Source organism: Aulostomus chinensis, chromosome 6 (genome assembly GCF_037954235.1).
Source record: "Aulostomus chinensis isolate RoL2024-O1b breed Wild chromosome 6, RoL_Achi_v1.0, whole genome shotgun sequence".
Lineage (NCBI taxonomy): Eukaryota > Metazoa > Chordata > Actinopteri > Syngnathiformes > Aulostomidae > Aulostomus > Aulostomus chinensis.
The window spans coordinates 8,885,600-8,897,415 of record NC_141325.1 but is presented as its reverse complement, the minus strand read 5'-3'; the positions used below and the strand labels follow the sequence as shown (position 1 = coordinate 8,897,415).

The 11,816-nt window shown below is 39.8% G+C and overlaps 1 protein-coding gene and 1 long non-coding RNA gene across 4 annotated transcripts in view; both read right to left on the bottom strand.

Moving 5' to 3' along the window:
* Window positions 1-244: 244 nt before the first annotated feature.
* LOC147259992 (uncharacterized) lies at window positions 245-2,002 on the bottom strand. The gene is made up of 3 exons (XR_015116267.1): window positions 1,964-2,002; window positions 1,526-1,673; window positions 245-299 (listed from the first exon to the last, which is right to left on the bottom strand). It is a non-coding gene; the product is annotated as an uncharacterized LOC147259992 (long non-coding RNA).
* A 5,224-nt stretch (window positions 2,003-7,226) lies between these two features.
* Window positions 7,227-11,816, bottom strand: part of frmd3 (FERM domain containing 3) — a 51,885-nt gene continuing 47,295 nt past the window's right edge. For all 3 annotated transcript variants that reach the window (XM_086206306.1, XM_086206304.1, XM_086206305.1), the window contains exons 14-15: window positions 10,633-10,870; window positions 7,227-10,544 (exon numbers count right to left, since the gene is read on the bottom strand). In XM_086206306.1, the coding sequence (XP_086062432.1) occupies window positions 10,064-10,544; window positions 10,633-10,870 (719 nt within the window). In that variant the 3' untranslated portion in view covers window positions 7,227-10,063. The remainder of the gene's footprint in view (window positions 10,545-10,632; window positions 10,871-11,816) is intronic.

Below are 11,816 nucleotides of genomic sequence, written 5' to 3'. Positions count from 1 at the left end.
GGCATATTGAGGGCCGCATTAAAATGAAAATAATGCATGTCTTTAGCTGCCCTCTGATCTCCCAAGCAACAACTCTCAGCTATTAATGAAGTTACTTTTAAACGTAATCTGCTGGCTTGACTTGTGTGATCAGCGTACCTCCAGTGAGTGTCTGCACAAAGAGAGAAGCATCTCCATCCCACCGGAGGCAGCAGACAAGCCGCTGCAGCTGTACAGACACAGACGGCGAGGACGACGTCTGGCCACGCACAACAACCAGCCGTCTGATAAAGTGCAGTTTTCTATCCTCAGGTGTTTCCCTGCAGGATGAGAGAGAGATGGAGAAAAACGATGTGATGTTCAGGTTATTCGACTATTATTTGACTACTCTGTGTGTGAGCGCGCGTGTGTGTGTGTGTGTGTGTGTGTGTGTGTGTGTGCGTGCGCGCATGTTTGTGTGTAGAGCTATGAAAGCATGTGATGGTGCAGCTCTACGTTATCTTACTATATGTTTGTCCAGGGAGTGGTACAGTGCACCACTGCACTGGAAGTACTTACATCATGAGAAAACACCATGTGTCTGTCTCACTCACACACAATCAGGAACACACACAGAAAAAAAACTAGGACATCCCACCTACAGGTACAGGTATCAGTATAAACTGATACCACAAAATAGTTAGTGTGGTCTTTGAGACAAAGTGCTGAACCTTACATCACAGGCTCTGCTGTGTGAGCTCCTGTGTCTTTACTGTTTCAGCTGAAAAATGGTAGAACTGCTTTGGTCCATTTGGATTGTAACAACTGAAAAGCCTCGAAAAGCTGCACAGTCAACTTTTTTTTATGCCTGGCCAGCAGGCCTCTGGTGTGCATGGTCTACCCATAGAGGATGTGCAGTGGGAGTCCTCCTGACAGCACGAGAGTGTTGCCACATACACAAACTGCATATTCTTAAAGGATTATGCAATATTTGTAGCCAACCCACAAGTTAACATAACTGTTTTCCCTGGCTCTGAGGCTAACCCAATGGTTATGAGACTTACATCTTTTCTTTTGTAAGATAATAATAATAATAAAAACTAGATAATCATCATAAACGAGCATGACTTTTATAATGTTTGATGCATAAATTCAATCATTAGCAACTAGCATTAGGCTATGAGAAAACTACCATGGAGCCATGACTTCAGTATCACTACAACTAGAATTGCATGGGTTCATTTTATGACCTGACAACATTTAATGTCTCTGTCAACATTTGTAGTCAAATTTAGTTTCTTGTTAGCGATTGTTCAGTATCCTGCTTCATTAATGTTGAAATATCACAAGCCAAAATAAAAAAAACAAGGGACTCAGATGTTCAACGATGCTGAATTACTTTTCCGTCTAATTTCTTAAATCACTATATACTGTGAAATAAAAAGACATTTATGAGCATTGTGAATTCTCATTTTAATTAAAATATGAGGCTAACAAACATACAACAAATAGAAAACAAACACGGCGTGCTCTGATTGCTAGCAAGAGAATGCAGCTGTACACCTACACAGTGTGTGATCCGCTGCCAATGCATGCAGGCGCTGGCACACCTGGGCTAATCTGCAAAGATCACTATGAGGCAGCAGGCACATGATGGACAGCCAGACCTCATCGGGAAGGGACAGGCAGCCATCACGCACAGGGACACCTAATGGCTGGTGGGTGTAACAACAACAACAACAACAACAACAACAACAACATATAGGATATATGAGACAAAACATTCTAAAATCTCTGAAATTCACTCAGCTGATAGACTTGAGTTGAAAACATTAAAAATAGTATCAATAATGATTTGACAGTGAATCAGAGACAAAGTCATGTTTTGCTCTGCAGAAACGATTTTTTTCAAAATGGGATTAGCGCTCAACACTCACTGTATTCAATACATTTTGTCAAAATATACTATAACAATGCAAACAACCAAGGAGCAAAGATCTCTCACACTGTGTTTGGTGTCACTGTCCACGTCAATATGATCAGCTGCACCTGTAAAAGTCACATCACATCGATCAATCATATTTTCATGTATTCTCTGGATTTTTTTTTGAGGATCTGCCACCTTGGTTAAGACCTTGCAACTCTTTATTTAAGATATAATAAGTTTACTTTAACAGCTTTAACTCCACCTCCTCTCTTTACCCAACACACTCTTTTCTTTCACATGCTGAATGCCACCTTTGTGCTACTATATAGTCGAGCACCATTTTATGGTAGTAAGTCAGAGTTTGCGTAAACAAAGGTTAAGATATTTCATCATGGTTCTGAGAAGCATGTACTTGTGCCAATATATGACCTGTGTCCTGTCAGTGTGACTGGAAATAACACACACATTGTACCTACAACATGAAGAGCACAAACTAATAAAAATTCTTGCAGCGTATGACTTGCAGCGGGATTGATGTCTCATAGTGTGAAATTAATTTCCAAGGAACAGAAGCTAATCTGTGTTGTGTGGCGTCACAAGTGAAAGCCAGTAACATTTGGTAGTCATATGATTTGCTGATGATGTTGCTTTTTTTCCTTCCTTCGTATACTTTTCAAAAACTCTTGGGTGTTTGTAGATGATTTCTGCTAATGTTGGTGCTCACCTGTGGCCCGTGATGTTCTGTGGTCATCACGCTGGGAAGGTTTGTCTCCATCGCTGCCAACTGACGAATGTCTCATTGTGTCCTCTGGTTTCTTAGAATGAATCTGTTCGCTCAGATTTTTTGTGAGTTTGATTAGTCCTGCTGAATGAGGTCTGCAGGGGATGGAAGAGGAAGTCAAGAGTGACAGAATGGTACAGTCCCATCCAAAATTTACATTTCTCAAGTAAAATGCATTTATACTGTAAAAAAAACAAACTGTTTTCATGTAATAACTTAAAACAAAATGATTAAAACAAAAGTGGGAAAAAATGACCCCAGGTTAAAGGTCAACTGTGCAGAATTTGCAGGGATCATAAAATGTTTTGATTATTGTGAGATTTGTCCATAAGCTACTGATATCAGATTCTGACTTTGAAGTCACTTGACATGGAAACTATTGAAGAGTGAAAGAAAAACAAAAGAAAAGTTTTGCACTTTGAGGCCCAAATGACTCAGAAGCTTCAAAATTTTTTAAAAATACCTTTGAATTTTTGTATGCATGAAAAAACATTGGCATGAAAATTCTGATATAAAATACAGGAGGCATTAAAATGCAATAAAGAGATGTCATATATTTGTAGGAGTGATAATTGATACAGATTTGAGGTCCTCGGGTATATTGGCCTAATTATGGGAAATAAACGTAGCAATGAAATGAAATAAAAAGTAGAGGCGAGGAGTTGCTGTTTACAGCTTTGTCACTAAATCCTATGCACTGCTCCTTTAAATAAAACCTGGCTCTTCGATCATGTGTTACCTTAAAATGTCTCCATTTGTGAGAGAAGAACTTGACTTTTCGCACAGCATCTGAGGGGACTGCAGCTGACCCCCGCCTCTTTTCCTTTGACCGCTGACATCCACCTGATGACCCCTCACGTCTGGATGGGGGGTGATGCTCTTTGACAGCAAACCTGACCATGTTCATGCATGTGGGTATGGAAATCATCCCATAATTGAGCTGTGCAGAGGTTGGAGTCATCTCTTTTAACTATTATGTCTTAACAGAAATGATATCAATACCTGGGTTGGCGATGACTGCAACATTGTCACAGGGTGCAAGAAACTCCCTGTGTTTGTTGCTTGTTGTGTGTTTGTTGTTGGAGATAGCTCTTCTCTCCCAAACAGGCTTGTCCTTCTCCCATGTTTTTGATTTTCCATGTTCTGGCAGTTTCGAGCCACTTCTGTTGAATGTGGTTCTGTCACGGTTTTCATCAATGACGGATGAAGGCGCCACCTCTTTGCTGCCTTCTTCACCGAACTTAACCTCTGCGTGTTTGCCAGAAGAATCAAATTCCAAACAAGAAGCAGGTGGAGGTAGCATCATTTCTTGATCTGTCTTCATGTTTTCAGTGTATTGTCTTTTTCTGAGGCGACGTAAATGAGCCATACAAAGCTGGTACTGCTCATACACACTCACGTCTGTTGGTATTTTCAGTTGAGAGCTAAAGCTGAACTTTGCAGACTTGTCCATTTGTGTGGGGAACTGTTCAGACTCAATGGTGCATTTATGCTTTGAATTCACCCCAAAACTTGAGTTAGATGTGTATGCGTCATCCATTGTCCCCTTTCTTTTAATCTTTGCAGCTTCCTCCATCTTATTCTGGTCATCCAGCCTCTTTATCTTCTGATGTTTCTGGTCTTCTTTTACTCCAGCTGTGTTAGGAATACATTCTCTCGGCTTTTTGCTCTTACACAACACTGGCCTCTTTTTGTGGCTTCCATTACTCAAGGGGAATGGGGATTTTGTTTGGTTTGTGTTTCTGTCAACGTGTCGCTGATAAGATGTGTCCAGACTGCTTGTTTTGCCTTTGTTGTCTTGGCAAGGCATTTGTTGATTGTTGGTATCATGTAGCTCCATATTTTTCCTAGTTTCTCTGTTCTCAGGACAAATTTCCTCATCTTGCCACAGGTTGCAGGAGGCAGGGGTGCAAGGTTGATTTTGAAAAGGAAGTCTACACGCACAGATTTCATTCAGTTCACCTTTTATGTATTTTGATGTTCCTCCTCTTACCGATAACTCTGCTCTCCCTGCAGCACCAGATGAGCTCTGACATGCTGGTGATTGTTCCCTCGGCTTTTCAAAGGCCAAAATCAAACTGTCACCGCTGCAAAATTCACAATGAACCTCCGACTGACTGCTGAGGAAACTGTTAGCCCAGTCCAGCACATGCCTCAGCTTCTGCTGCTCATTTAACAGACTGACAAGATGAAGGTTCAGCACCTGGTAGGTGTGCTGCCTACAATTCCCAGAATCCTCAAGGAGTTCTGACAAAGCTTTTTTTCTACTTGAATGTCTCTCCAGAGCTGGGTTTTCTGCAGGTAGTGGTTCATGTTTTTCAAAACCATCCATTATGTCTGGGTATTTCTGGTCCATCTGTGTTTCACATGGAAAATGAAGTGCTTTTGGGTCATCAGTCACACTAATTATTTGGAGCATTTTTGCTTTTTCCTGTTGCTCTGAGATCATGTGTTGTGATGATCTTGTTTGACCCTGGAGAAATGATGATCAGGCTGCAGTCAACAATGTTTTTTCACCGACAACAAACGTTCCTGTTCTGACAGGTGATGTGGAATTTATCATTGATGCAACACACTAAAAATATTTCAGTTAACCCAGAACATGCTGTATCTCACACTCAGTTATGATAAAAAGTTACATTAATGGACATGAGTGGCAACAACATAATTGATCGAGCTTAGTAGAAAGGCATCTCTTACCGTGAAGATTTCCCCCCATCCTTGTACTTCCTGTCCTCGCAGCTATGAAAGTCTACTTGAGGAGTGTTGATTATAGAATTTCCAAAAAGAAGAGGACTTATCCTCTCATTTGTAGTGGTTTTCTCTAGCATTTACAACACTGAAATCTTTGTCACCAAGTTGTGCAGACAAACGTCACCATAGAGACCCATACACAAACTGCAGTATGACATTTACACCACATGAGGGAAACAGTGTCCTCTTGCTCTTAGGTTTCTTACTGGAAAATCAGGTTCTGAAAAAAAAAATATCAATTGCATTTTAAGAACTCACTAACTTAAGAAAGCAAAATTAAAATAGAAATAATTGACACAATGTTAACTACCTTTGGATTTATATATACATTAGGGAGCTTTATTGTGGCAGTATTAACATATAAAACAATACATAATTTTTTATTTTATTTTTTTAACATACAAACATTCAAATATTACACTTCACAAAGTTCATAAGGCTTGGTTGTCCCAGACGGGAGGGGGACAATACTTAGGCTCTTTCTTTTGCTGTTCTTTTTTTTTCAGGTTAAATTAAATCTCCCAGAGTAGCGTTTCAAAAGAAACTCAATGACAACCAGTTCGACAAACCAATGAAACAACATAACAATTAGTTTGACTAACACTCAAAACAACAAAGTGACCGTGCAAGAGAATCTGCTACTGTACATGCCCACACAAACAATGAAATAAAAACCAACTTTTCTACTGACTGATATCCAATTGTTTTGAGTAGACCTGAGTTCAAATATTCTTTATTCAAATAAATTAATTAGGAGTATTTGTTTGTGAATTTGAAGATTTATGTCTGCAAATCATACTATGCTTTTATTAACAAAATTTAAATGTCAGACATGTTTGACTTTGTATTAAATCATCAGCTATGACATCAACTGCTCTTGATCATCGTTTTAATCACAGTTTTATGTACAGGAAACAACAACCCAAAAAATTCTTTTTCCATGCTGTTTTGTAAAACACCGGAACTCATGTTCAGTAGCTCAATACAAGAGCTAAATCTCAAAGGAATTAATTCCCTTTCAAAAGAATAAAGGCCGCTAAATTTATCAATGAGCTACAAACTAATAAAATGCTACGTCACTGGGCTAAACACAAAAAGGCTTTTTTGTTGCTTGCAATGAGTTGATGTGCGGCGTATTTTCATTCATGCCAGTGATTTTCTGTAAACAAGCTAATAATAAACTGAACATTTCAACACTGACTCAGCCAATCGGGGAACAAATAATATTCAGATCGAATTAGCAGTTTTCCTGCCTTTGCACTTCTAAATGGATGAACCCCAATAGTGCTCATACAGTAGCTAACATGTTAGCATGCTCAATTAGCAATGAGGTCCAGTTATTCGCACTAGTAGCTATAAAGTATCTGGTTTTACTTTAATGATTCACACACAGCAAAAGCACAATGAAGCTAGCTGATAACAATTTTAAAACATCTTTTTAAGCTGTGGAACAAAAACTGCATAAAAAAAACTTCTCCTTTTACTAATTTCACTTCTTTTGAACAGAACATAATTAGCCAGCTATTCAGTTAATTAATGTCATCAAATTAAGCAGGCAGACAGTATTGCCTGTGCTTCCTTTGTAATGTGGTCACAATAGCTGACAGAGAAAATAAATGGCTTTTTTTTCTTCCTTCTTCTTGGGAAAACAAAGAGAACATGCATTCAGAAGATGGTCAAGACAGCCAAGCCTATACCTACATCGCTTTACACAGACAAGACAAACACAAGGAAGGAAAAATAAAACTACCAAGTTGTTTTTGTTTTGTTTGTTGTAGTTTTTCTGTACTTTTTTTTGGATGTTTGTTTTTGTTTTTTTTTTGCCACAACTATAAACAGTATTTACAGATGAGGGCATGCGGTTTGCATTTAAGAGGTCAGCAAAAGGAGCCAAGTGAGAGGTTCCATGTTAGTTAGAGGATGAAGCACGTAAATAAAAGGACCAAACAAAGCCAGAGACAAACTATGTACAACTGTCTTCATGAGTCCTTTCAGTTCGTTTTAGTGCACACTGGAGACGCAACAATCAAACAGAATGACAGTTCATGTCAGATGACATCCCTCTACTTGTACAAAACGAAAGGGGATGATACTTAACAGTGCATACAGATCAGCTGACAGAGAGGCGTTTTTTTTTTTTTAAATCTCGGTGATGATATTAAATGCAAATGTTATCATAGTGATTTGGCCCTTCGCTTGGTTTCATTGAAACTCAGTGCATGTACTGTAGTAGGAAAATAAATGCTTTGTCCCAAATGTGTGTGTTGTCACTGCATATTTCCTATATGCATAAAGCATGTAATGCATAAAGTCTAGATAGTTACACAGCTGATAATAATGCATATTAATATGAGGCAGCAACATTTGATTGAGTATCATGAGAGGATGTAGGTGGTTATATGCATTCTGTACAAAGGAGCAGTGAACCTGGAGAGTGACCTCTGAGAATAAAGCTGTTTCTCATTTACACTAAATACTGCAGACTATAGGATTTCTAGTTTAGATTCTGGGTTGCTACTCCTGGTTTGACGGCAGCTAAAGTGGAGGTTCATCAGTGTGTGACTCTCAAACTGGTTGAAGTAATATTCCATGGATGCATATGTAGATCCCAAACAAGATAGTCTGCAGCCATATTTACACCTGGCTACAGTCTTGGTATAAATAGTGCATGGATGACTGTTGGAGCTAAACTACTTCATATGGAGTATGCAATGATTTGATGCTTTTTTTTGTCTTCTTATATTTGAAATATATTTCATTGTTTTAAACATAAGCTGCTAATGCCCTTTCCTGAGAAGTTGAACCAAGTCAATCAAACTACAGCTGTTGCAGTCATGGTTTCATGATTTGAAGTCCTCGTTTCTTCTCAGAATCACGACTCGAGCTGACAGGCACTATCTGAATACTCAACAATCATCCAACAATGGCTTCCAAAAGTGTCTGTTCAGGCCTGCTTCTCTCCAGTTCAGTGCTAAGTCTCAAGGCTGTTTTGTCAAGGTTTTGGTTTTGTGCCTTATAGGAAAACTTTGTTTTCAGTCCATTTATGACAACAACAACGCACAAATAAACTGATGATTCCAATTTCAATCAACAACAAGTACTGAAACACTTTTGGGATGCCTGGCAAAGAATCCATGAAAGTGGCCTACGACTGCTTGACGTAGCAAAACGCTTAACATGTTTTCGCACAGTATTAAGAGCTACAAATCATTGGTAATTTGGTATAAATGCAGATCAGATCTCCCTCTAGAAGTTGAGTAAGTGAAACAGCAGCGCTCCTACATGCTTGTTTAGTCGGATCAACATTTTCAACAAGAAACCTTTATGAGATTTAGACAATGAAACACATCTCTTGACCAACAACCATCAACCCACCAGCTAACGCATCACCTTCTCATGTCCAAAATCCCGATTTAGGAAACCTAACTTTTGCCTATAAACCTGCATTACCTATTCTTTCTTTATCGTTTCTCTATACTCTTAACTTTCTGAAAACACACTGAAAGATGCACTAGTAGCTTTGATTATGGATCTAACATGTAGTTTAGAAGACATTTAATAGTTGAACAAAATCCAAGCAAGTCTTATCATCACAAACAGTCTGATGTTTCGCTCGTGTTGCCCTTCTGTTAGCAAAATGACATCACATAATCTGAAACAGTTGTAATCTGTGGTCTGTGTAAAAGATTTGTGCTATAGCCTCTGTAGGAAAAACCCAGGATGCTACCACGTCAACAAATGCTGACGGTAGTCTTAAAAAATAGCTTAAATTTCTCAACACCCATCACCCCGATAAACTTTGATAAATTTGCTCTTTTTTTGTAATGTTTTGTAAACTCTTAATTTCAAAATAAGATCAAAGTAGATCCTCTGAAAAATTCCTGAAAGATCTGGATCACATAAAAATGTACAAAACTCTAAAAACAACTTATTTAAGTTTGGTAGCAATTATCAATATATCTTTTTGTTTGTTAAATATATAATGTACCTCAGACTGTGGCTGTTGTTGACAAATCAAGCATCTCTCGCTGTCTCCGCCCACTCCGTCATGACTGACACTTTCTGAAGACAAATCTAAATAGTTTGAGTTATCCACCAAAATGTCACAACATCATCTTGCCAGCATCAGGAGTGAACAGACCAAACTCGTAGTAATCTTTTTCTCTGTCCATGACCTCCCTCTGTTTGTGAAACTCAATGAGTTCTTCCTCGAGCACCAACAATATTTTTGTCCTCTTTCTGTTCAGTTCAGTTCATCACCTCCAAAAGCATCTATCTTAACAAGTGATTAGATCTTATGACAGAGTCCCACTTTCTTCTGAAAGAGATGAAAAGTTTCTACTCGATTTAGCGTAGTCAATTTCGGAAATGAGTAATCAGTAATCAGAAAATGAGGGGTATTTTTACTACTCTCAGGCCCATTTTCAGCAGTGTAGAAACAAACAAGTAAAATCATTTCATCTCGCTGGCTGATTTGGTCTTTTGTGTCATCACACACACCCACACATCACACACACCCACACTATTTAAGACTAGAAAAAAGATTCAATGACATGTTAAGACAGACTTTTGGGTATCTTTTTCCTCCTGCAATGACTCTTCCCTCCCTCCTTTTGCTTCTTCTCCCTCTCGTCTGCTCCTCTTTAGTCAGACCACAGATTCTCCATGGCCATGCTGATCTTACACAAGATCCAACGCCGAAGAGGGCAGTAATACTCATAGTGAAACTGCTCGAACTCTGGCGTCTGGCGGATCTCGTGAAGGAACGACACATCAATGTCTGACTCCAACAATAGCAGCAGTGTGGGCACTGTCACAAAGAGGATGCCCATTACTACAGCGACAAACCGGGCTACGCTCAGCACGCAAGCGTTGACACGCTCGTTGGATGAGAGCAGGCGTAGGCTGCTGGACAGGACTCCGCCCATCTGACTTCTCGCAGCCAGCCTGGTGCGCTCATAGGCCCGGTCACGCTCCCTCTCAGCCTCCAGCTTGGCCTGTATGTCGGGGTCAGCGTGGAGCTCCCTCAGCAGCCTGGCGGGGCTCTGGACCGGGGAAGAGAACAGCAAGTCCACACCGCCTTGACTGTCCTCCACTGGGGTGGGCAGCATGCTGGCACAGGGGCTGGAGAGAAGAGGAGACATGGAAACATTCATACAACAATGCAAATGTCGAAGAATAAAATCAAACAAATACATAACATTCTGTTAACCTGTAGACAAGCTCAGAGATGGTGAGTGGGCCACTGCCCTCGTCATGTTCCTCTGATTCATCTTCAGGTTTCGGCGTCTGAGGTCGAAGATTTGAGGTTTCCATGGAAACACGGGGAAGCTGCAGGTCACTGGCCAAAGCAGAGTTGGCTCCATCAGTACCATGTTGCTCTGTGTCTGCAGGAATGGCTGAAGGTTTGAGGGGAGACAAGGGGGTCGCTTCCTTCACGGCCACAACACCTGGTGAGTGAAACAGAACACACAAACACCAGCGTGAATATTTCAGTCTTAATCACTGTATACCAGTTTTATATGATACTGTTTTCTATGTATTTACAGACAGCTCCCCTTTCTGGTTGTGAACAAGTAACTCTTGTTTTGTTTGAGTATGTAATTCAGGTGTAGTGGTGCAAGGATTATTTGATCACATATGCTGGCTTTTGGTGAAATTATTTGCAAGCTTTATACTTCAGACAAGAGTTTAAAATCAAACATTTGATGTAGTTTTTAATCTGCAGTTGCAACCATCGGCCACATGATGGTGCTGAAATGCTTGTTAAGGAAAAACGCCCACAGCTATCAGCCACTCTACCTCGTGTAAAACAAACAAACTGCAGTAGCATGAATATTTGATACATAAATGCCTTTTTTGTCCACTTTCCTCCAAGGGTATGTTTTATAAGTCATTGCAAATGGTGGCAGGAAAACGTTTACGCTAGTTCCTCCTCTACAACCTCATGATTGGTTTAGTATCAGCTGTTGTGTGTAGGCATGCTGGTTCCACAAAAATAAAATCAAATACTACAGTGTAATACCAAGATTACGCAGACCGACAAAGAGCAGCTGTGTGTGTGAACTTGTGTACATGAGAGAGAGAGAGAGAGAGAGAGAGAGAGAGAGAGAGAGAGAGAGAGAGAGAGAGAGAGAGAGAGAGAGAGAGAGACAGAGAGACAGAGACAGAGACAGAGAGACTGGATTATCTAAGTGTTGACAAGCTAAGTCGGGACATATTTTTAACAAACACACACACACACACATTCATGATTGATAGTCATCAGGTCTGCTATATAATCATAATTATGTATTTATTACTTTCACCAAGGAGGTGATGTGGTTTGTCTGTTAAGCAGGAGAACTCAAAAAGTTGGGGATGAATTTGATTGTATTTTGGTAGAGTGATCGAACA